The 26956-nt window shown below is 38.0% G+C and overlaps 1 protein-coding gene across 1 annotated transcript in view; it reads left to right on the forward strand.

Moving 5' to 3' along the window:
- The window catches only part of CACHD1 (cache domain containing 1), a 211010-nt gene that overhangs the window by 91999 nt on the left and 92055 nt on the right, over nucleotides 1-26956 (forward strand). The window contains exon 3 of the mRNA XM_019646777.1: nucleotides 22545-22693. Within this exon, the coding sequence (XP_019502322.1) occupies nucleotides 22545-22693 (149 nt within the window). The remainder of the gene's footprint in view (nucleotides 1-22544; nucleotides 22694-26956) is intronic.

Consider the following 26956-nt stretch of genomic DNA (forward strand, 5'->3'; position numbering starts at 1 on the left):
GTGGTTGGTTATCTTTTTTATAATATTTTTTTCAGATTTTCTGTTTCATCATGTGTCAATTTTGGTAAGTTGATCTTTTTGGAGAAATTTGTCCTTTTCATCTAAGTTGTCAAGTTTGTTGGCAGAAAGCTGCTCATAATATTTTATTATCCGTTTAGTATCTCTCAGCCAGAAGAACAATAGAGAAAAATCAATGAAATGAAATTCTGGTTCTTTTAGGGGAAAAAAGTCAATAAAATGGGTAGACGAGACTGACAGAGACTAACAGAGAATGCATGAGAAAAAATAGGTGATAACACATTTTTTTTGTACATTTTTAAAGATTTTTATTAAAATATAACTAACATACAATATTATATTAATTTCAGGTGTATATCATAGTTATTCAACAGTACCCACTAGGCACTAACATGATAACAAATTTTTTTTAAACTTTAACTTGGCTTCATGAATTTTCTCTCACTTTTTTTTTTTCATTTCGCTGATTTATGTTCTTGATTATTTCCTTGCACTTAGGTTAATTTTGCTCTTTTTCTTCTTAAATTGGAATTTTAGGTCATTGAGTTTTAGACTTTTCTTTTTCAAATACAAGTATTTAATGCTATAAACTTTCTTCTAAGCACTACTTTAGTTACATCCCACAGAACTGGATATCATATATTTTTGTTATCATTTATTTTAAAAATATTTTCTCATTTCTTTTGTGATTTCTTCTTTGACCTGTGGATTACTGTGAAGTATGTTGTCCAGTTTGCAAAATGTGTGAGGTTTGTTTTCTTAAATATCTTATTACTACTGATTTCTAATTTAATTCCTTTGTGGTCAAAGAACATACTCTTTATGATTTAAATCCTTCTTACTTTATGAAAATGTGGGTTTTATGACCCAGAATATGATCTATCTTGGTGACTATACCATGTGAACCTTGAAAAGCATGTATATTATGCAGTTATCAGTTGTTGTGTTCTTTATATATCTATTAAGTCAAGCTGGTGGATAGTTCAAATCATTTATTTTAGGTCTGATTTTTATTTTGTCTAATTCGATTTTCCCTTTAGTTCTGTCCAGTTTTATCTTGTGTATTTTGAGGCTTAATTGTTGAGCAGATACACTTTTAAAATTGTTAGGTCTTCCCGATGAGTTCACTTGTGACATTATGAAATGGAATTCTTTTTTTATCTGATGATAATGCTCTTTCTTTGAAGTCTATTTTACTTGATATTATATAGGCACTCCAGCTTTTGTATGCTTACTATTTGCATGGTGTATCTTTTATAAGCATTTACTTTCAATGCCCCTGTTGCTAAAAAAAAAAAAAAAAGGTGTCTCTTATAAATAGAATGTAGTTGAGACTTTCTTTGCTGTTCTGACAATGTCTATCTTTTAATTGGGATTGTTTAGTCAATTACTATTCAGTTTGATTGTTGAATATGAGTCAACCATTTTATTGTTTTCCACTTTCTCTTCTGTTTTTAGTTTTTTTTTTTTGTTTGTTTTTTTAAAGATTTTTATTGGGGAATTGGGGGGATGGGAACAGTGCTGGGGAACTGGCCCTCATATGTGGGATCCGAACCGGGGCCCTCTGGCATCCCAAGCGAGTTCTTAACCATCGCGCCACTCGGCCGGCCCTGTTTTTAGTTTTTTATTTCCTTCTACTCGACCCTCTTTTGGATTTTTGAATATATTTTTAAAAATTTTATTTCAATATATTTTATTTTTTAGCTATATTTCTTTACATATTTTAACTGTATGCTGTAAATTACAGTCGCACCCTTAACTTAATCCAGTCTATTGGGTTGTCGGAAAAGTCATGATGCATTTTTGCAACGAAAAACAGAAAAAATACGTCATGACTTTTCCAACAACCCAATATTTAGAGTTAATATTTTATCACTTTATGGAAAATAGAGAACCCGCACAACCTTACGGGTCCATTTTCCCATGACTATTCTTTATGCTAGAGTTATTATATCTATTATATCTACAAATATTACAAACTGTAACAAGAGTGCTTTGCTTTTGTTTTAAATTGTCATGAATTTAATAAAGTAATTAAAAGAAAAATGAATCCTATATATTTACCATTTCCAGTGTTCTTTCTTTCTAAAGGTATCAACTGATACTGAATCTGAAGAATTCCTTTAATGTTTACTTACAATGCAGATTTTCTGGTGACAAATTCTACTTGCTTTTCATGATATTTTACTCAGAAAATGTCTCTATTTGGCCTTTTCTCTTAAAAAAAATGTTTTTTAAAATCCCTTCACTTTCCCCCCTACCTCCCAAATCCCCTCCCAGCTGGTAACCATCAATTTATTCTCTGTATCTGTGAATTTGTTTCTGTTTTGTTTGTTCATTTATTTTGTTTTTTAGGTTCCATGTATAAGTGAGATCACATGATATTTGTTTTTCTCTGATTTATTTCACTTTTTTCTGAAAAGATGTTTTTGCTTGATATTGAATTCTGAACTGACAGGTTTTTGTTTTTGGTTTTTTTTTAAGGTTTTATTGGGGAATTGAGGGGAGGGAGCAGCGTTGGGGAATTGGGAAAAGGGAACAGACAAGTTGCTGTCCTTTTCGCTTCAATTGTTTTTGTTTTTATCTTTTAGCACTTTAATGATGTTTCACTGTGTCCTGGACTTCATAGTTTTTGATGCGGTGTTAAGTTGTTGTTACTTTGTATGCCGGCTCATCACCCCATCACCACCCCTTGGCAGCACTCAAGATTTTTTTCCATATCTTTAGTTGTCAGCAATTTGACTATGACTGCCTAGACACAGGCGTTGTCATATTTAGGTGTTCGTTGAGGCTTCTGAATCTGTAAATTATGTCTTTCATCAAACTTGGGGACTTTTGTGACCATTATTTCTTCAAATAGGTATTATTCCTACCTCATTCTCTGCTATCCTTCTGGGACTCAAATTATAATTATGCTAGATATTTTGATTTTTTTTTCCTACAAGTTCCTGAGATGATGCCTTCTACCCTTATTCTTTTAATTTTTCCCCCCTCTGACCTTCAGGTTCGATAATTTTTATTGATATATATTTAATTTCATTCCTATTATCTCCATTCTGCTTGTTGACCTTTCCCAATATATTTTAAATTTTTCTAATATTGTATTTTTATGCTTTAGGATTTTCATTTGTTTCTTTTGAATAGATTCTATTTTTCTTTACTGAGATTTCTTTCTCTTTCATTCATTGCAACCATATTTTCCTATGTAACCTTAAGCATAGTTATAATTGCTGCTTTAGAATCCTGTCTGTTAATTCTAACATCTGTAAAGGTTTGAAGTTGATTATCTTTTATCATGAGAATTGGTCACTCTTTGCTTTTTCTTTATATGTGAAAAAATTTGGAGATTGTGAAAATCTCTGGATTTCATTATATCCCTGTGAGGAGTGTTGATTATTTTGTTTGTTTTAGTAAGCAGTTAAATTGATTAGACACAAACTGCTAATTTGTATCTGCACCAGTAGGTCAAATCTCAGCTCAGTTGTTTATTTAGATGTAGTTTATCCCACACATGTATAATTCAGGGATCTAAGAATTTTTATGCCCCCAAAGGTGTTTCAAAACACTCTGGCATTTAAAATACATTCTGGTAGAAGTCTAGCTTTTCTTAATTATTTTTATAAATTGTTGATACTGACAATTCTACTTGAAAGATTTAAAGTTTAATGTTTCATCTCACCGAATACCACTTAACTAGAACATAGTCAAGGAGAAGCATATTGGTTTTATAAGAAATTGATACTTATTAGGTGCTAATACTTCAAAGTATTCTTTTATCTGAGTATGAATTTGATGCCCTAGTTATGAGGAGTTTGGACAGTTCAAAGCAATGGATTAAGATCCATCTGAAAAGCAAGATATAGATCTTGTATAAAATTATATCCCTTTATAGGAGAAGAAAAATACTCTGTAGCAGAACAATTTACCTGTAGCCTCCAAACATCAAATAGCTCTTTCTTCAAAGACATTATAAATAATCAGTCTTAGAGAGATGGCACTTTATGTGCTAAAATGTAAAGAATCAATCCTAACTATCATGATGTTTTAGAATTTTAAAGCTGAAAGGAAATTCAGAGACCATGGGTACAAGGCCAGAAAGGTTAGGAAACTTCCATCCATTCTTTTATGGACAGCCCTCTGTAGCTTGGGATCGAGAATTAAAGAGCTTCATCTTTTGATTTGAAAAACTTGAGTTACAGTCAGGATTTTGTCATTTACTATTTGATTGACTTTTGTCATGATATTTAACTCAGTGTCTACATCGATTTTACCTATGAAATGTGGATATAGTTAATTTTGCAAGGTTGTTTAAAAGATTATGTGGTTGGATCAGAGTAGGCTTTTACTATTTTGTGTATAGCATTCAGGACACAAAAAGGGTGGTAAAGTATAAATATAAGGGTACACTAGTGAGAAGATTGCTATTCTTAGTCTGTTATTCAATCATCTTAGATAAGTAACACCTAGAAGGAAAGATCTGTAAACTTTTTAGAAGGAGAATTTCCAGGAGAGAATGATCACAGAAAGACCCTGGAAGGGGGACTTAGGTAGGACCTTTAAATAGAAGCCATGCTAATTGAGAAATGTGAGACTGGACATGGGATTTATATTGGCTTTGCCTCTGCATTACTTCTGTATTTCTACTCCTAGAAACCCTCTACTGTAGGAAAGTTTAGTTAATGTTGTCAAACTGTGCAGCAGACCACAGGTAGAAAAGGGACAATGGTTAGACAAGAAGAGGAGGTGTGAAATTGCTGAGCACTTAGAATCTTGTCTTTGAATTCTGCCTTTCTGTGCCTGGCACTAGGTAGGCATTTAGTAAATATTTGTTGAAAAAAAAAATGACTGCAGATACTCTTGCATCTCAGTATTCATAGTTTCAGTATCTGGATTTGTTTTGGGGTTACCTTGCCAAGTATAATCTAGTGTGGTGGTAGCCTGAAGGCTCTCATTTTGTTTACAATTACGTGGTGAATATGTTCAAGGCTCAGACTTGTCCAGACTAGAGGAATCCCGGAGGTGGTATGGATGGATTCCATTCTTTCTTTGCCCCCAACCTTTCCCAAAATCTGTCCCCCAGGGGATTTCTTCAGGCTGAGTCCTGGTTTAATTCACCCCCTTTCCCAAATCTACACTTGGTTCTGTGTTTATTGTAAGTGTTCATTAAATGTTTGTTGAACGGGTAAATAAAAGACTAAATCTGTAGGAAGGCAAAAGAAAGGTTGAGAGGTATTGAAGCTGCCCAGATGGGGAATTTGTAATGAATCAACGAAGGACCAGAGCAAACAGATGACTGTTCTCTCAAACCAGAGCCCCAGCAAGTTGAGCTGGTTCGTGTTTAGGTTTCCTTGATTGGAAATCAATCTAGGTCTGTTTCATCTGTTATTATTCTTGGTCTGACTCCCCAGAAGAGAAGTTAATTTTTATCTTAAACAACCGTCTTCCTGCACTACCTTGCAAGTCTTAGAATGACTTGTTAATATGATGGAATGGTGATCTGTCATTTTGGAAAGATGGCATAAGAGGGGATGTGACATATGTAATGTTTATGTGATTCTTTATCAATTTTCTTAGTGTTTCCATGGATATTTTCTCATTTTGTCCTCTTCATGACATTGTAAAAAGTGCAGGTATTAATCCACATTCTATATGTGAAAACTATATCCCAGAGAGATCATTATAAGTGAGTAGGGCCTCACAGAAGTGCTAAAGTGGCCAAGTCAAAATTCTTAATCCTAGTTTAGTGCTTTGTTTATATTGTATTGGCTACGATAATAACCAACCTCATTTATTGAATATATATTATTAATTAAGCACGGTCCTTAAATCTTTTCTCTTTTAGCTACATGCTTGTTCCCTTACATCCTTTCTGTCTTGGCTCAATGTTACCTGTCAGGGAAGCCCTCCTTGAACACCCATTTATAAATTTTATTGTACCTCTCTTTACTTCTCACCTCCTTCTCTGCTTTTTAAAAATCGCTTTATAATTGATATAAGGACTTATATACGTATCTACTTTTTCATCATGTATCTTTTCTAATAGAGTATAAGCTCTATGAGAACAGAGATATTTGTCAATTTCATTCCATGACGTGCTCCCAGTAACATGAAAAAAATCTTTAAGTAGTGTACAATAGGTACTCAGGAAATATTTGCTGCATGAATAAATAATTCTGGAAAACAACTCTACAAGGTTTACTGACAAAGAAAATGATGCACAAAGAAATATCTTGTCCAAAGTCTTCTAAGAGGTTAGAGAATCTGATTTTGAATTCAGGTGTATTTAGATTCAATGCTTTCCTATATATTTTCAAACTTTTGTTTCCTAAGGTACTGGAGGGGGGATGGAAGGAGTATTGCAGAGCCTGGTGCAGAACAGAGGGACCAGGCTGTGTTCTTTTTCTCCTTATTCCCTTCTCCAGCAATTCACCTTACTTGATTAATATTTGTATATCACAGTTTAGTATGAAGTGTCTTTTAAAAATTGTGTATCACCTTTTAAGAAGGAAAGATTTATAAACCATTCATTACACTATATCAGGATGCTTTCCAAAAAAAATCATGCAAGGTTGACTTTGAATTTGTCTTAAAAGAAATGCAAAAATATTGTGTTTAGAGAATACTCCTTAAACTTTAGAAAGAGTAAGAAAATATTAAATAAATGTTTTTATAGCAGAGAGAAAATGTTTGGCATTTGGTACCTCCTCCAAAAATAAAAATTTGGTTCCCTTATACCGCTGGTAAGTGGTAGGCAGTTGATGAATTCAGCAAGTGTTTGTTGAGGAATTACTATGTACTTTGCATTATGAGAAGAGAAACAAAGAGCCTATCTCAAGGACACAGTTAAATCACAGAAGACATGTGTTACTATATTTGGTATATCTTGCTAATCCCTTGCAGGCAATGCCCTAAAGGACAGAAGTACCTTCTTTGGGCATTTATAAGAGGTAGGATTGTGGTCTAAATAGACATGTTTCCCATTTAGTGTAGTGGTACTTTTGTTATGTTTAAATAATGTATGCTTTTCTAAAATTTTAGAAATGTGGGATGGGTACAAGAACTAGTATGTACCTAGATTGTGTTATGTTTTGTATAACATTGCTCATTTGACATGATAGTCCATGTTCATTTACAAATACTGCTTCATGTGAGTTATCCCATTAAATTTTTACCACAACCCTGTGATACAAATAAAATCGCTCTCCGTGTTTTATTGCTAAGGATATTGAAACTCAAATATATTAAATAATTTCCTAAAATTATTTTTTTTTAAAGTTAGAAGGCTCAGATGCCTTCATTTAAAATTTTTTTAAATTTATTTTTAGTTATAGTTGACATACAATAGTATATTAGTTTCAGGTGTACAATACAGTGACTCAACATTCATATACCTTATGAAGTGATCGCCACAATAAGTCAGGCAACCATCTGTCACCGTACATGGTTATTATATTGTTGACTCTATTCCCTATGCTGTACCATAACATCCCTGTGTCTTATTTTACAACTGGAAGCTTGTACTTCTTAATACCCTTTCCCTTTTCTGCCCACCCCGCCACCTGCCTCCCCTCTGGTAACCATTAGTTTGATCTCTGTATCTATGAGTCTGTTTCTGTTTGTTGTTTGTTTTTTAGATTCCATATATAAATGAATTCATATGGTATTTGACTTTGTCTGACTTATTTCAGTTAACGTAATACTGTCTAGGTTTATCCATGTTGTCTCAAATGGCAAGATTTTTCATTTTTATGGCTGAGTAACACACACACACACACACACATCTTTATCCATTCATCTATTAATGGACACCTAGTTTGGTTCCATATCTTGGCTATTGTAAACAATTCTGTGGTGAACATAGGGATGCATATATCTTTTCAAATAATTGTTTTTGTTTTCTTTGGGTGAAGACCCAGAAATAGAATTGCTGGGTCATACAATAGTTCTATTTTTAATTTTTTGAAGGGTCCTCGTACTGCCTTTCACAGTGGCTGCACTAGTTTACAATCCCACCAACAGTGCACAGGGTTCCCTTTTCTCTACATCCTCGCCAACACTTGTTATTTGTTTTCTTTTTGATAATAGCCATTCTGACAGTTGTGAAGTGATACCTCTTTGTGGTTTTGATTTGCATTTCCCTGATGATTAATGATGTTGAGCATCTTTTCATGTGTCTGTTGGCCATCTGTATGTCCTCTTTGGAGAAATGTCTATTCAGGTTCTCTGCCCATTTTTAAATTGGATTGTTTGTTTTTGGGTTTTTTTTGAAGTTGAGTTGTATGAGTTCTTTATATATTTTGGATATTAACCCCTTATCAGATACATTATTTGCAATATCCTCTCCCATTCAGTAGGTTGCTTTTTGCTCCTGTTGATGGTTTCTATCACTGTGCAAAAGCTTGGTAATTTATGTAGTCCCATTTATTTATTTTTGCTTTTGCTGCCTCTGCCCGAGGACACATATCCAAAAAAGTATTCCTAAGACCATGTGAAAGGATTTACTGCGTATGTTTTCTTCTAGGTGTTTTGTGGTTTCAGGTTCTTACATTTAAGTCTTTAATCCATTCCCAAAATCATTCTTGAATTAGGTGATAGGACCAGGATTTTAAATCAATGTGATCTAACTCTAAAATCCACATTCTTAACCACTGTGCTATGTTATTTTTCATACTTTTTCCACTGCCAATTTCTCTATATGTTTTCAATTTTTAAAATGAAGGTGGTTTATTCTCTCCTGAAAGTACTGCACATCAACCCAAGTAATATAAATAATATGTCTAAACATTGTAAGTACTATGATGAAAACTTAGCTGCTAAATGAGGAAAAGATGGAGTTTAAATGCTCAGCTGACATAGGTAAAACAATGGTGGGGAGTGCCTTCTGTGCTGTTGGAGACAAGCCTTTTAGCTCTAGTAAATCAAAAAGACATAACGTGTGCTTTATGAGGAAGGGCGTCCTAATACTAATGGATCATCCTGCGGGAACATAAACAAAATATAAAAATGAATGAAGCCCTTAATTTATTTAAAGGGAAGCCCTGTCTTTTTCACAATTCATCGTTATTCCATTATTAACGTAACCTTAAGGCAGTGGATGCTAATTTCCGTCATTTTGGAATTCTACAGGGGTATCCATTTGTTGTTATTGTTTTGTTTTGCTTTTGTAAATAACTACCCGCTAACCAAGGATTTCTAGCTAATGGAGCAAGTGAAAAGTGGCAGCTGTTGGGCTAGCCTGTAGGATTAAAGTATAACATAGTGAGCTTCCTTTCTGTCCGGTAGAAGTTGATAACTCTTTGGCATTCTGAACATAGAATGGTTGGTAAAGCTTTTGTTAGTGTGGTTTCCCAGGAGAATGGAGCAAACCCTTAGCTCCCTCTCGGAACGACCAGTTCTCTTCCATTTTGTGGCCTTGACAATAATTAGGATACTTGGACAACTGCTCAGCCAGGGAAAAAGCAACTTGGATCAGGAGGGAGAAAGTAGCCTAACAGCCACCTATGTCGCTATTTAATAAATAGCAATTTGGAATTTAAAGTATTTAATTATCTTGTTTTTATTTTAAGGGAAAAGTATATGCATGCATGAAATATTTAATTCCTGTACTAAATATAGACCAGCTGACTTCAGGGGTACATATGGTACATTATTAGTCAATGTATGTGCCTAGTGTTGAGATAAGCTGAGATAATCTTGTTCACACACACACACACACACACACACACACACACACCCCTTCTATATACTATACTCATACATTTTATGTAATGTACTCTCTTTGAACACATAAAAATGCGGTATATATCTATTGCTTATTTACCTATGTGAATTGTATTCTTTGTGCATATTTATAGTAATTATACCAAATTTTTACATTTGTATGTATACATTGATACCACTGATAGAAAATGGAGACCTCTGTCTCCCATTACCACTATGCACTAATACTTTAGGCTTGAAAATTCTGGTTATAGGCTTTTTTGTGTCATTGTTTTGGCAAAAACTCAGAATAATCCATTTCCCCCTTCCCTTAGTTCCCACACTCTGTGTTCCCACTGTTTGTAAGGGAACAAATGAAGGGGCTGGTACTGTTTTTCCATCGGCAGAGCAGGGGAGAAGGGGGTGTTGCGGGCAGGCACAGCTGGAGAGACAAGGCTGCAGCCAGCAGCGGGGCGGGGATGGCCTCTGGGGCAGGGCAGGAAAAGACATGTAAGCTCCCACCATGATGTGCATCTCTCTCTGCTCCAGCTGGGACTTAAGCTTTTCACACAGCTCTGCAATCCATATGTGTGCAAATGCCTTCTTTCAGTGAAGCAGACCCTTGAAAAGTATGGGCCTGAGCTTTTTACTCCAACACTCAAAGCTTCATTTAACTACAAGGGAATAGATTGAGTCGTCACTCTAAAAGCCAGGAAGACTTCATCGTGAGAAATGAACATTCCACTAAAAATGGAAACAAGCTCATTTTACACACATTTCCAAGATCTCAAGGTTGCACAGTACTCAGAAATGCTGGGGGAAAGGTGGCAGCCAATATTTCTCCAAATCCCTGCACCCCCACCCCCAACTTCAACTCCACCCTCCACCCAAAACTGCTGCTCCTACCAGAAAAATAAAATAACTTCAAATCATCTGCACTGGCAGAATGTATAAACAGAAACTCAACTCAGAGTGTATTTTAAAAATCTAGCAAGAAACTTAAGAGCAGGGACTAGCTCATCGCTAATACATTCCTCGATGCAATAGAAAATGCTTGTGGTAATGATGCGAAGGAATTAATTGCTTGCTGCTAATGTCAAGAACTCTTGAATTGGCTAAACACTTTGAAAAATCTGGACCCATGAAATAACACATGGTATGATAAAATTGGAAGCTTACCAAGAATTACAATTTATTTTAATATTAGACGACTCTGGGCAGGTAGGGGTCATGTTGAAATAGCTGTTCATGGGCATTCACGCTGGTTGTTACTTAAGCAGCCATTAGTCCTTTTATATGCTGTGAAGTACATGCTGCTGCTTCTGCACAGTCATCGAGGAGTGTCACTGTCACATCCCCTGACACCCTTGTCAGGCACCACCCTCTAGGGGAAGGTGTTAGCGGTGAATTCTACAGAAACAAACAGCCAATGGAGAGCAGCCATGCCCTGGTTCTTCTGTTTGCAATCCTCCCTGTCATCAGATAGGGGATGAGAAGACCTTGCTAAATCCAACTGTGAGTTAGAGAATGATATCAGATGCAGCTTGGCAAGGGAACACACAGAATAGTTCAGAAGAGGATATAATAAAATTGTTGTGGTTGAGGCAAATATCCTCATTCCTCTGGTTTGGAACCCACATGGGAAACATAACTTCTTGTTGTTATTTCTAGCAAGTCTTAATAGCAGTGCATTTCCTGCTAGCATCCAACATTTGCACCTCATCTAATTGATGTGTGTGAGTGTTGTTGTTTTTCCTAATGCTAAAAAAATAAGAACCTTGTACCTCTGTATTAGTTAGAGCTATAACCTTGCTTTATAAAGGACCCTAGATCTCAGGGGCTGCTTTGTATCTACTCAAAGTATCTTGAAACTAAAGCCAGGAAGTGCCTTTTCTATCTAGTACTGAGGTAAGCCCATTACACGCTGGCTTCATTGTTTGAAGGTAAGACAAGGAGAGAGTGTGTTCCTGCCTCCTACAATTGTCATGCCATACTCCAGACTCAGATGATTATAGATATTCAGGACCAGTCTTCAGCAGCTGAAGAAATGAAGTGTTTACAAGATGCTTTCTCTTGTACTATTATTTTCCCTTTGTTTTACAGGGAATCTGTGTTGTAAAAATTTGTTACTCCAGATATGGAAAACACTGTGCATTAGGCGTTGTCTTCAACTGACTTTTTTCTTTTTTTTTTTTAGCTGAGCCATCCTGCCACCTGTTGGCAGCTCAGCAGCTGCTCAGCTCGGGCCGGGACTCGAACCGCTGTTGCTCAGAGCTCAAACTCTTGAGCGAGCTCTCAACCAACTGAGCCACTCAGCCGGCCCCTGACTTATTTTTTTGCAATGGGGAACTCGGAGTGACATACTTACTGTTATTAGAGCTCTACTACCATTAGAAGGACTGTGTGTCAGTGAAGTCCTAAAATAACACAGGGTGTATTATCTTCCGTTGGAAAAGTACGTCAGGTTGACATATTATTAAGAAAGGAGAAATGGAAACATCTAGCTGTTTGTTTTTGTTTTCATTTTTTTGGTTTGTTTGTTTGTTTACGCTGTGTCTCAAGGTTGTCTTCCTAGGAATTGGATTTAATAATTCATGGCCAGATTGAGGGTGAGGAAGTGGTTAGTGGCAGCAGAATTTTGTTTCCCTACTAAGTGTCATGGTCCCACCTCATTGCTGAGCTACTTGATACTTGCTGGCAAATATTTGATCGATACGCTCTCAAAGAACCTGCAAAGAACCCTAAAACACTCTGGTCAGTTGACCTCTAACTGGAGGCAAGGCCAGATTTCATCCTTCATTTAAACAGGAAACATTTCCTGAGTCCCTTCAGGATGCGAGGCTCTGAACCAGGTTGTAAGCTGGGTTCAAGATGAGGTATTATGTGCTTTAGGTGTGGGGAAAATAGTCTGGGCTCAAGAGAAATTGCATGTTCCCAGAGATCCTCCAGCTGATCCTTAGTTCCTCTAGTGGCCCTCCCATTACTTGGAACGCTTCTACGTTACACTTGGTGTTTATAGGTTATGTACAGATATTTGTACTCTAAGTAAGGGCTTTACATGGTAAGAGTAAAGGGATTGGGTTTCCTTTTCCACAATGGAGTGTGTCCTTCATAGGCCACCAGAGAATTCCTAAGTTCACAAACCCAGAGTATTTTCCTCCCTTTGGTCCTTGATTAATATCTTACACCAACTATCCTCCAAAGATGTGAATTAAATGTTCAAGATGATTCTGTATGCTGTGGCTCCTGCCCCTCCCTGCTCCCCAGTTCTCTCAGCCTCTTGATTCTTCGTAAGGTCAAGTCTAGGTTGAACTCCTTTTTCCTTGTGAAGCAACAGGCTGTAAACTTTCAAGGCCTGAGCACTCGCTTATTTTGGTTTAAAGGAACCTTAGCTCAGGGGCTCCTATTACAGAGTGAAGCCAGGAGAAGTGAGTTGAAGACTGCCTTTCTTTTTGTTTCTTTTGTTATGATCTGGTTGTTAAGGGTAGAGTGGGGTGAAAAACAGGGCAAGGGCCCACTGAGCCCTTGAGTTGATAACCTTGGCTTTCAGGAAGCTTGGGCGTGGGTTTCCATGACTCTCCTGGAATACCTAATACAAACTGCTGCCCAAACCAAACCCCACTGTAACCTCTAAAGCAAACCTTGGCATTTTGCTTCAAGAGAGAAGCTGCCGCTCTCAACCATTTCCCAGAGCTCAGCGTCCTCGGGCTCTCTGGCATGTCAGCACTTGCCTTCTGTTTTTTCCATTGCACTCTTCCCCAGCTCAGTCGCAGGGGCCTCACCTCTCACAGGATTGGGGTATGTGACCCTGGAGCCCAGACAGCCTTGCACATAAATCTTCCTGGTCCACCTGCAGTCCGTCTGTCAGCAGCTGCCCCACTTCTCCGCTGGATGTGCTATTCCCACACATCCATCAGACAACCCTGGAGCCTCGGCAGCCTATTGGAAATTCAGACTGGCCCTGTTCTACCTCTAGGTCTTCATCTATCGTGTCCTGCATCATTGCCTGACATGCCCAGGCTCCGCTCTACTGAGTGATTTCGTGAAGCCCAAACGAGCAGCGGATGAGCAGCCATATCACAACTCTGGCCAGTTGCCATCAGGATACTTTTTCTGAGCTGGTGTTCTTTTTGAGGAGCAAGACATAGGCCACAAGATTTGGTATGACCCCGGAAACAGGGCAAAATAGGGAAATAGGCAAGCCCAGAAATTCTGATGGGCATGAACCAAATACGAGCAATAGGTTATCTGCCCTATTCTAGAACTGGAAGTAGATTTTTTTCAATATGGCAAATAAAAGTATATTGTATGAAAGCAAATGGACACAGTAATGAACTCTTTGAAGTCTCTGCCTAGATGCTAGCCACTATAGTAAATGAAAGTGCATAATGCAATGGTTCAAAAACATGGATTTATTGTAATTATTCTATTAGCTGAGTGACCTTGGGCAAGGCAGTAATCTATTGGAACCATCTCTATAGCCCTGACCAACAATTGTGAGGATTAAAAGGCATCGTGTAAAGTTACACTTTCAAAATGCCCGGCACACAGTAAGCAGTCAATACATGCAAAATATCATGTTATTGGTTTGTAGGGGAAAATAGAATCCTCAAAGCAGGAAAGGTCAATATGAAACAGGATATGAGAGGCGCCGATGGTGAGTCCTCGGCAATTTTGGAAAAGAAGGGTCTGAGAAGCCTTCAAAGAGGCAAAAATTGGGCTGGTACTGAGAAGAAGGGGTAGAACTTAAATAATGAGAAATGAGAGAGTTCACATTTTCCTGCAATTTGAGGGAGCTTGTAGCAGAAAGAAAATAGAGTAGGGATTAGAAGAAATGGTCTCTTTGTTTTCTGTACTTACTCAGTGGGAGCTTGGGCACACCACTGAGCTTTGATTTCCTGAGTACCTGCTCTGCCTAGTCCCAGGGTTGTTGGAAGGCACACGTGAGACAAGTCATGTGTAAATGCTTTGAAAATGGTCAAATGCAACACAGGAGTCAAGTCAATATTGGATCCTTAGGATTAGAAAGACAGGATTCCAGAAGATTCCCAAGCTACCTAAGACTGTTATCTGACCTACTGACAACAGTGCTTTGGAAGAGGCACTGACAGCCCTAGTAAGGTCATAGCCCAGTGTTAACACGTCCATCCTGATGCCTCTCCAATCGCCGAAAATAAGTTCTTGGGATCTCCATTCAGAGTACCTGAGTCAATACGCAAAGTCCTCCAAACAGTAACAATAACTACAATAATAGTAAACAACAAAACAATAGTAAAATAACAGCCACTACCATTTATTTGGGACTTACCATATGTTAGACATTCTGCTAAATATTTTGCAAACTTTATTTCTCTTAGTTCTCAAACCACATCATGAAGCGACTATTATTAATTCCTAGTTTAGAGGTAATTAAGTTGAGGTTTAGAGAAATAATTTGCTAGTAAGTGATAAAGCTGGATGTAGTTCAAGTTTATTTGACTCCAAAGTTTAAGCCCCCTTTTGCCGTTTTGCTGTTACTCTAAGGGGAAAAAAAAATGCCACCCCCCACCCCCACCCCGACCCTGTGCCAGGTTTCCTATGGACGATTAAGCATGGGGACGAGTTAAGTGAATACTATGGTTAATGTTCAAGTAGTACCTCTCCTTTTACTTATAGCTCTATTATTGGAAAATTTAGAGCCCCATGTTATTTTTCTTTATCACCACCACAGGCACTTTCTGGTCCTGACTCTGGGGTTTAACAATAAGAATAATGCCTGTACTTATCCTGGGCTTTATTTGCTCATTGTTTCATTTGATCATCACAATAAGCCCTTGCAAAGAGTGTTATTCCTGTTTTACTCATGAGGAAACTGAGGCTAAAGGAAGTCAACGAACTTGCCCAAACTCCTGGCTAATAATTGGTAGAGCTGTTTAGAATATTACTACATTATGAATAAAAATAGCAAGAGCAGAGCATTTCTTATAATCCGTATACAGTGTGCAACATGAAACAATGAAAATGTATTCTACTTGAACTTTGGAATGCAATAGTGTGATGTTCAGAGATGTTAAATATTTATGCTTGCATGTACTTAAAATTATTTCTATGTAACATTTAAATAACCAAATCCTGAAACTTGCTGGAAAGCAAAAAGGTGTATTCTTTAGTAATAAGGCAGGAATTGAAGGACAGAGGGATCAGCTATTAAATTCTTATCACGGCACAAAGGTTTTTGAATGTCAAATGTTAAACTCTTCTACATTCAATAGGAATATTGCTATGAATCTCGGTCCCCTAGGGTACCTTTCCTGTCTGGGCCTGTCAGCTTCATTGTTACGTATTTTAAATAAAGCTTTCCCTAACATTCAAAACTCCTTCCGGCCCTCCTTTTAGGAAGGCGACATAAATAAAGTGTGTACTATGCCTTTGCATTTTTGTTTCCTTTTACCTTTTTCTAACTGTGAGCCCACCCCACCCCCAATCTTTAGAAGTATAAAGCCAAGGTAAAAAGAGCTTTAAAAAGAAGGGGAGGGGGGCGCCTCTGGGGAAGTATGCAAATGACAGAACTGTCTATGGGAAAATTAAGGGAAGTGAACTTCAGCAAGAAAGAAATTCATTGATGTTGTGATGAAACGTTGTCACTGGAGATGATGACAAATTAGAATCCGTTCCCATGGGGACCGGCGCACTACCTACAGATCATTTGACCCATGGCTGGATGTTGGTTAGCCGAAGAATTGACCCAAAAGATGACAAGATGGTTTTAGCCCCGTTGTCTCATCAGCATTCAGGAGCCCCTTAGGGGTTGAAGGGGAGAGGATAAAGAAGGATAAAAGATGAAAGCTTAGCTGTGGAAAGAAAAATGTTTTTAATTACACTGAGGAGGATTGTGGGTCCACCTGTAGCTTTTTGTTGAGACTGTCCTTTGTTTTCTTCTGTCTGCGGGGATCATGGTGGGATACAGGCCCAGAGTCTCTCTGGCCTCTTGGAAGGGTCCGAGCTGGTAGCTGATCCTCTTCAGTTTGACGGATACATTCAGGGTTTAATCTCTCTGTGGGCTATCTTTAATAGATTCTGTTATGCTTGCCAAGCAACCTGGATTTGACATGCCAAAAGAGATTGCTTTTAGAGAGAGAGAGAAAATACCCCGCAGTGGAGCACGAGTTGAGGTTTGCATAGTGAGTCACTATCACATGCCTTGTCTGAAGGGCACAGTGAGGTCACCTCAGTCAGTGGGGTCAAGGGAGGCCAGAGCACCCCGGGGGAGTCAAGACACCCTATAGTTCCATATGCCTCAGTTCCTTCACTTGTGAAATGGGAATTACAGTCTCATTTTAACCCTGCAGTGGCAAATAAAAATCCAGAGGAAAATGTTAAATTCTGAAATTCACTTCCTGAAGGAAACAATAGTACATCCACTCTGCTGTCTTTCTAGGTTGTGAACAAATGAACAAACACCCAGGAGTGTTTAAAATAATTTAAGTTAGTTTGATGTAACTTATACCACAGTAGTCAGGTAATAATAGGTAGGCATTGTTTTTGGAGAATACGTTATTTCAAACTTGGCCCTATCCCTTTTTTTATACTGGTGGTAGAATTCAGCAGATCTCAACTTCCTCAGTGTCTTGATTTTCATTGGAATTTTAAAGGATTTGAAATAAAATCATACTAATGTTTTAAAGTTTAATTCTAACTATAAAGTAATGAGATGTGTATAGTTATGGTGTTCTGCCAAGAATTTCACGGCATTTGTTAAATGGGTTTGAAAAAGGAATGTGGGAAGAGGTGTAGGTCTGTGTGTATTACAAAGAGAAGCACTGTTTCATCAAGGTTGAAAGTTTAGTCTCTGAGTTCTAGTACTACTGGGTTTGGATCCCAGCTCTGCTACTTACTAGCTTTGTGACCTTGAGCAAGTTATTTAACCTGCAGTGTCCGCTTCTAGAAAACAGAGATGTGTACGTTATAGGATTCCTTTAAGGATTAAGTTGACATATGTGTGTAAGGTGCTTAGAATAGTGCCCCACACAGAGTTAGCACTCAATGATTGTTGGCAATTATTATGTTTTTATAAAGACAGCAAGATGGGTGTCACAACTTGAAAGCTGAGGAGTTTCTGACAAGAGGTGTGAGTCCAAATGGAGAAAGCTTGCATTTTAGACCTTTTCTTAGTCTTGTCTGGGTCTGCTTGCAAGGTACTGCCTCCATTGATGAAGAATGTAGCCTGAGGTCCACCCGAAACAGGAGGCCAAAGGCAGACATTCCCGTGGCCCCACCGCCCACTTCAGGCAGCGGCCTTCTCCCGTGAACCAGTCGTCTCTCCCCCCGCCCTCCCACCCCAACACACCTCTCCAAGGAGCACTCAGTTCCACAGCTAGCCCAGCGGTGAGGGCTCTGTGCTCCTGCTCTGCGCCTTGGCGGATTATATTAGCAGAACTTCCATTCCTTAGATACTGTGATTTGTCATATTTTCCATTTTAAGCCACCATTGCAACTTGTTTTAGGCTTGGTATATCTGGGGCACCATAGCTGAGCAGATGAATACACAGGCTATATAGACAAGACAGTTCAGAGTTACTTATTTTGTAACTTTAGACCACAAAGTAACCTCATTGTTATAAGATGGCAATATCTACATTATGGGGTCCTTGTGTCTAGTATATATGGTCAGTACAATTATACAGTAGCTATTATAATTTTCCCAAGAACCCTGAACTCTCTGCAACAGGTTTAGAAATCCACAGGCTCTCATCTTGATAATTCTGATGATTTAGATTCAGTGCATGGATCTGAACAGCTTTGTTTAGCTTAGCTTCAGTGTTTATCTTAGGATGGAATTCAGCCTGTCCTGGGTATGCCAGGTACTTGTTGCTGCATAACAAACCGCCCCAAATTTAGTGGCATAAACAACTATATCTTTATGTCTATGGATTTTATGGGTGAGGATTTTGGGCCAGGCGCTGCGAGGATGGCTTATCTCTACTTCATGATGTGTGGGGCATCACCAGGAAGACAGGGCTGGAGTGACCTGGAGGCTTCTTGACTCATATCTGGAGCCTGCGCGGATTGACTTGAAGCCTTGCTCAACTGGAGCTGCCTACCAAGCCCTTAGCTGTGGCTCTGTGTGTCTTGGACTTCTTTACAGCATGGTAGATGAGAGCATTCCAGGACAGGTGGAGGCTGCATGGTCCTTCATGACCTAGCCTTGGAAGTTACATAGTGTTGCTTTCTTCATACTCTGCTGGTAGAAACCATCATGAGCCCACCCATATTCAAACAGTGGGAGTAGTAGGAACATAAGACTCACCTCTCAGTGGGGAGGAGTGTTAAAGACCCGCAGCAACTTTTTATAAAATTACTGGAATTATGGCTCCTATCTAGGGACTTGTTAGGTCTCCTAACTACTACCTATAGCAAAACAGGCCATACAGTCTCTATTGCAACTACCTAACTCTGCTGTTGTATAATGAAAGCAGCTATAAATGATATGTAAACAAATGAATTTCAATAAAACTTTATTTATGAACACTGACATTTGAATTTCATGTAGTTAAGTATCAGAATGCCTTTTTAAAAAAAGTCATTTAACGCTGTGAGAGCCATTCATATTTCGTACAGAAACAGGCATTAGCCAGATTAGAATATCATTAGCTAGATGTGACTTTCTTTAAGTTCGAATTCTCCAAATGTAGAAGAAACACATGGGTATTTCTCGTGTGTGTGTGTGTGTGTGTGTGTGTGTGTGTGTGTGTGTGTGTTTCTATGTATGGGAGAGAAAGGAAATGAATACAAATTCCATTTCCACTTTAGAAATGAATTTGTGAAGATATTATTTGGAACTTCATTCCTTTCAAGGACACCTTATCTTTATACTGTTACAGAATATTTGTTCCTAAGGACAATGAAAGACTACACTCTTGATATTTGTAGGTGAAAAATTAATGATATTTTATTTCAGAACCTAAAGAGAAAAGATAGAACTTGGTCTTGAAGTTTCCCAGAAGTATGTATTGTTGTATATTTGTAAAATAAGCATTTCATGCTTTTAAAGAGGTTGTTGATCCTTAGACCAAATGGTTACTAACTCTCTGGGGTCAATTTTTTTTTACCTTTATTAACTCATTAAATATTTTTTGTCCACCTACAATGCCAAGCAGCGTGCTCAGTGCTGAAGATAAAGAGATGAACAAAAACTTGTATGTAGTGCCTGCCTTTACAGAGCATAGTCTAGTGGGGTAACCAGATGTTAAATAGATAATAGTATTAAAAGGTAATATGAATTCTGAGGGGGAATGCAGGGTATATGAGAATGTACATTAGGCTTTTAAGCTGGAACCTGTTACCCTGTCTCTCATCCCCAACTGCCCATTGAAGGTGAGAGTCTAGGAAGAAAGGATTGTTATGTCAGTGCAAGCTGCTGTTTAAAAATCATGTCAGCACATGTACAGATAATGAGTGAATAGTCCTATTTCTGTATTTGAGCTACGTTTTTAAAAACTACAGGCCTCTTTCACATTACTCTGGGAAAGGAAAAACAAAGAATAAAGTAGAAATTCATAAATAATGGAATTTGTTAGATTTGTTTTCCTCCTTGAGGAACTATTTTGGGTGGCTTGAGAACTAACCTAGAAGAACAGTTTGGGACCGATTGGCTGAGTTACAAATTGGCATGATTATCTTTTATTTTATTTTATTGGGGGAGGGGAACAGTGTTGGGGAATGGGGGAAGGGAACAGAGTAGTTGCTATCCTTTTGTTCTTCAGTCTAGTTGTGAAGGACGTCGCTTCACTGGCCCATGGTGGTATTATCATTGCGTTCTTCCAGGGTGAGGCAGATCGGTCGCAGGCCATTGGACGGCTGCTCATGGAGGCTCACAGCAGCTCATGAAAGCACACACCAGCTGCCGGCCAGCCCCATTGCAGCCTACACTGTCGCCAACGACTCACAGCAGCCCAGGTCAAGCTGTTGTTCACCATCTTAGCTATAGAGGGCACAGCGTCAAATGGCCCTCATGTGGGATCCGAACCAGGTCCCTGCTGCTCAGAGCTGGCATCCCAAGCCAACTCTTAACCAACATGACTCTCGGCCGGCCCTGGCATAATTATCTTTGATTTTTCTCTACACTAGCTTTTCTTAAATGGGCCACTATTGACATTTGGGCTGTATAATGCTTTTTTTTTTTTTAATTAAAGTTTATCGGGGTGACAGTTGTTAGCAAAGTTACATAGATTTCAGGTGTACAGTTTTGTAATACATCATCTATATATCACATTGTGTGTTCACCACCCAGAACCAGTTCTCTTTCTACCACCATATATTTGATCCCTTTACCCTCATCTAACCATCTCACCTCCCCTCGTACCCTCTGGTAACCACTAAACTATTGTCTGTGTCTAGAATTCTTGGTTATGGGAGCTGTCCTGTGCATGGTAGGATGTTAGAAGCATCCTGGCCTCCACCCACTAGATGCCAGTAGCACTCTCCACCAAGTTGTAACAACCAAAGTTGTTTCCCAACTTTGTCAAATGTCCCCTTAGGCAGGGCAAAATCGCTAGCGGTCCAAATTAAACTGTGTCTGTACATTTCATTGTAAACACCCCAACAAGAAAAACATCTTTTTTTTTTGTTGTTTCAGTAAGAGCTCTAGCTCAAGCAGTAGAATTGAAAGTGGACTTAATTTTTGAGATGCACATTCCTTCTTTGAAAATGCTGAAATGAATTTGGACAACCCATTATCAAATTCAGCATTACACTCATATTCTTTTGTGATGTCCAGAGATTTTTCTAAACTTTATAGTTTGTGCAATATTTAACAAGGCTGAGAGCCTCAGTTACTTAACTGAAACTCTGGAAAGGTCCCAAATGCCACTGGAATAAAATCAAAATTTAAAATTGGCTTGAAAATAACAAATGAAGATATTTTTATTTGGCTCCATGATCTTAGCCTGTAAGCTATTAAATTGCAGGAGATGCATGACCCAAAGGAGATGATTAGTTCTCCTCTAGTGTGCTGATAATGAATAGCTCCACAAAGCCAATTAGCTATAATTCTATCAGTCATTTCATTTGGGTAACAGTCTATTTAAGGGAAAGAAAAACAACTCTTTTCCTTGGAGATCTGTAATTAAGCTGTGATATTTGATGGGAACAATGGAGGGAAAAGCAGTGTGCTTATCAATTTGCTTTTGTTATTCCCACATGAAAGTAAATTATGATGAAGTGTTCCGTTCACAGCAGTTAAGAAAGACATTTGTCCATCTTAAAGGTGTAACAGACCAAACATGAGCATATTTCTAGTTGTATATAATTTTATATGGACATCTACACTGCACACTCCTGGGATTTGCCCTTCACATGGCAGACTGTGAAGGATGCCCCCTGACATTGTGTAACAGGACACACTGAATTCCCTTCTTTATGTATTTTCCCCTGAAAACCTATGTGAATCCAGAACAATGAGAAGTGGGGTTTTTTCTTCTAATCCTATTGTTGCTCTATAATTCCTAATGACCACTGTCATACCAACGATCACATCAGTAGATATTTTGTTTAGCAAGGCATTTTGTGTGTGTCTGTACTGTTCTGTTTGAATTTGAACACACAAGAAGTTCTTAATGCATCATCATCTATTATAAGACAGAAAATATTTTATTGTTTCTGTGACTTCTGGGCATTTTGTCATTTTTAATCTCAATGTACAGTGGAATAAGATTTGGATGAGTGTTGTTTGTTTTACCTGAAGTTTAATACATAACAGTATGTGACACCAACTAATTAGCTTATTAGGAAAAGTATAGTGGGTTATTGTATTGGGCTTTCAATTTATTATGCTCACTGTTGTCCCACAGCTAGCCAAAAAAATCCGAGAGAAGTTCAACCGTTACTTGGATGTGGTCAACCGGAACAAGCAAGTTGTGGAAGCATCCTATACGGCTCACCTGACCTCTCCCCTCACTGCAATTCAAGACTGCTGCACTATCCCGCCTTCCATGATGGAGTAAGACTTTAAAATTTTTTGTTGTTGTTTAAACCAGGAATTGAATAGCTTTCCATTTATATTCAAAATACTTGTGTTGGTTTATTTGAAAGTGTATATAGTACTCCTATCTTCAATAAGCCCTCTATCATTACATAGACAAGTACTTTTTAAAGAAGTGTGACTCAGTATTCTATATCCAAAAAATGTCTGGACCCTCCCTACTCACTTTATTGTCATGCTGGAATTCAGGTTCAGATGTATCACGTATTGTTTGAGTATAGAGTTGACTAAGTGCAGAAAATTGCAAATATTTTGTCATGTGTCAACTAAGTCATGAATAAGATAGTCTCACTGATTCTGGTAATTTGCCTAATTTAAGGGAGTGCTTTTTGTCTTTGATAAGAGCAGCAAAAATTTCCATTTCTTACTTCAGTGTAGATACCATATTTAGAGCTACCGAGGGAAAGGTGGCTTCGGGTAATATTGAAACAGAATTAGTATCTGTAGGGCTGAGGATATTTTTATTTATTGGGCTGGTCATATTTATATCCGGAAGAGTTGTAGGATCATGTGACGCTGGAAATTGTAGTGGAAGGAACACTTATCTAGTGGAAAGAACACTTAATTTTATGTTTGACTTGGCCTTTAATTAGCTGTGATCTTAATCAAGTTACTTAATGTGTATTTTTATGTGTAGTTTTCTATCAGTGGATAACAATCTGTATTATACCAATTTTCTAGGGCTATTTCGAATGAGTAGAAGTGTTACCGTACTTTAAAAATTATGTGTGTGTAAATGTTACCATAATTAGTGTGTTACCATAATTACTCCTCTTTGCACAATAATGCACTTGAGGCTATGCAAAGGATGGATACAGTGTTGTTTTTTTAGTGGTTAAACGACGCTTTGCTTCCACAAGCAAGTTTTTACTTATTATATTTTCTTGGTGGGCCAGGCAAGGTAGGTAGCGGGGCGCTCTTAAGGTATTTTATTCCTCCATCTATGTGATGTTAACATGATCCTTCTCTCTGACTTACTCTATCTCTGGCCTAAAGAATCTCATACTAGTTGTTTACTAAATTAAATGGAAATTATATACAATTTGGAATGAGATAATCTGGATATGAATCGTACCTACAGCACATAACACTCAGATCATCCTGGATATGTAATGTTTCTGAGCTGCCCTGTCTTCATCTCTAGGATGGGAGCGATAATGAATCCTTCACAAGGTGTCATGAACGTTCAGTGAAATCAAATGTGAAAATACTTTGTAACTGTCATGTTCTGAACACATATCAGCCATGGTCTTTATATACTCACGTAGCATAATGAACATTTTATTTTTTGTTAGGTTTACTCAAAGGAGGTATCCTTTTATATAGTTGGCATCAGTAATTTAATGTTTTGTTTTTGTTTTTCACAAGCTTCTCTCTTACCTAAAAAGAAATTTAGGGTCCGATTGGGTTTTGAACTGAAGAAAAAAAATCATTTTCAGGGCAGAGAGAAAACGATAGTATGGTAAGATGGAAGTCCTTAGAGTTAGAATTATGCTTAACCAGGGGTGATCCTTCCCTCTCCCAAGGGACACTTGGCAATGTCTGGCAACATTTTCAGTTGTCCCAGTTGGAAGGTGGGAACAGTTTCTACTGGACATCTCATGAGTAGAAACTGGGATGTTGTTCACACCCTATAATGCAAGTTAGCCCCCTCCCCCAAACAAATAATTGCCTGGCTCAAAATGTCAGTGGCGCAGAGGTTAAAAACCATGGTTTAGAAGACTGGAGATCTTCGTGAATTCCAAAGTGAACCTACTGCTCTAGATCAAACAAAAAGCTAAAATTGACTGGTGTTTACTAATGAGTCTAACCCATGTCTCCTTCCCATGACTTGCGCACCTGGTGAATTTCTGTCAATGTTTCAAGAAGTAACTCAACCATTTGCGTCTCTGTACCTTCCTATTACCTCTTTTTTTCTCTACTTATTTCCCTTTGCCTCTGGAAGAATTCATTGCTCCCTTATCTTTGTTCCCACAGTAAGTTTCTTACTCCTATTCATAGTGTAGAACTTGTTGGTGAGTCTGTCTCCCTTGCTGTCCTGGGTAGGGATTACATCTCATCCATTTATACCCCAGCACTTGTCAATTGGGTATAATTACTATTTGTTGGAATCTTAATTTATTTGAATATGGGGATGAGTAAAGGGATGTCCACTCTTAAGAAGTTTAAAACTTATTGGGTGGGGGGTGGGGTGCAAATACTGAACTTAATTAGTAATTAGGGCCAAATGTGACACAGCAGAGACGTGGTGGTTCCTCAAAGCAGAGAAATATACCAGGTGGATGGCATCACAAAAGACTGTATGAACTTCAGAAGTATGCATCTTATTTGATCTGGTCATTTGTAGGAGTATCACAAGAAAATATGTCTAGGCAGAAGTCTAACCTTTGAAGGTCATGTTCATAAAGATAAACACGTAAAGAAAGTCATTGTAGCGCCATTTAAAATAGAGAATATTGTCAAGACCTTAACTTTCTAACAATGGGGAATTCGTTAAGGAAATTGTATCATATTATAAAAGTGAGGTGATAAAGTGCAGCCATGCTGTAGAACAATATTTGCTCACATTTGAAAATGGCCTTCCATCCATCCATGCATACATGCATTAGAATGTTTTGGGGTAAAGACAGTGATTTCTGTTTTGGATGTGCTGAGATAAGGGTGGAGGTCTGAGATGGCCATCCGGATATTTGGCAAAAACCAGCAGTCTACCTTTTCTTGAACAGTAAAATGTACACTGTAGTTTCTACTTTCCAAGAATGTCTCGTTTTGTTTAGTTTTGCATCCAGGATACCTTGGCTATATTAGAAGGATGCATACGTGCTGGGTAGGCTGGTAAGTATGAGAGGCTGTTCCTCCTTCAGAGGTTACATTTCTGCATGGAATGTTGAATGGGGGCTCTGGAGCTGTGATGCAGTCTTCTCCCCTCACTAGTAGTTAACAAAGCTGAGAATTGCTGTTTAGAATGAATCTTGTAAAACCGGGGCAGTCCTGACTATAAAGTTGGGTAATCAGAAGATATACAGATGAGCAAATGACAGGTTCCCTCTGGCGCCAAATTAAAGAGCTATCTGATAACACCTGTTTGTTGCAGAAAGTGGTGAGTGATGACTACCCCTTCCCTTAACTAAGTCTTCTTGTCTGTGAATTGAGCTCACTTTCTAGGGACAATGTGTGTAGGAATTTTTGGAGGGAACTCTGCGCTGATGCTTTTCTAGCCCTTGGCTGAGCAATAACACTTTCTAAAATGACAGTACTCTCTGACCTTTTTAATGAAGATTCAAAAGTGGGAAGAGTTAGTAGTAAGTTATTGGGGTGAACCAGGATAAGAACACTTACTTAGCTGCCTTTGTGCAAGCCCCTCATAAGACACTTTCATCTGTATTTTCTAACTGTAGTGGTATTTTACCAAACACATTTTCAGTTCTCTCTTTCCTGTATTCCAACCCCTCCAAAAATGTCTACGTTTTGAATCTTAGGGAGCTCATGTTGGAGTTAAGTACAGAGGGAAAACTCTCAGTCTTGGGAAGGAATTTAAGGACATGACCAATATATATATATATATATATATATATATTTAAGTGCCAGGGAGATTTGGTTTTGAACCATACCTCTTTCACTCACAATTTGACCTTGGGAAGTCACTTCCTTTGCACCTGAGTTTCCTTATCAGTGAGATGAGAATAATGACAGTACCTACCTCACAGGGTCATTGTAGGAAGATGTTTTTAGGTCATAACTTTTTTATTTGATAATTATGTGATCGAATATGATCCTCTATGTCAAGGGATACTGTTTTTTTTTTCTTTTAGGGCAATAACATAGCTTCCGTTTGAAAATAAATATACCGGAATTTTAAAAAAATGAATCAATTTAAATAAAAATATTAAGTAAATGTGACCAGAATTTTGAAGGTGACAGAAATGGTAATCACTGATGTTTATGAAAAATGGACTCCTTTCAAACTGTAAGGTTTTATAGTTTTACAAAGCAAACTCTCACTCTGGCCACATGCATATGTATTGACGCAGCCATTACAAAAAATAGAAGCAATTGGACTTGAGATAAAGGATCTCCAGTCTTAAATCTGGACCTTGTTCATTCTTAAACCTCTGGGCCCTGTAAACATTTTTTTGGAACTCGCACTGGCCCTGTGGCACTCTGGCTACTTGTTCCTCTCGTTTTAAGTGCCCGTGGCCTACTGAGCTTGCTTCTTTCCCA

This window comes from Hipposideros armiger, unplaced genomic scaffold (genome assembly GCF_001890085.2).
Source record: "Hipposideros armiger isolate ML-2016 unplaced genomic scaffold, ASM189008v1 scaffold_106, whole genome shotgun sequence".
Classification (NCBI taxonomy): Eukaryota; Metazoa; Chordata; class Mammalia; order Chiroptera; family Hipposideridae; genus Hipposideros; species Hipposideros armiger.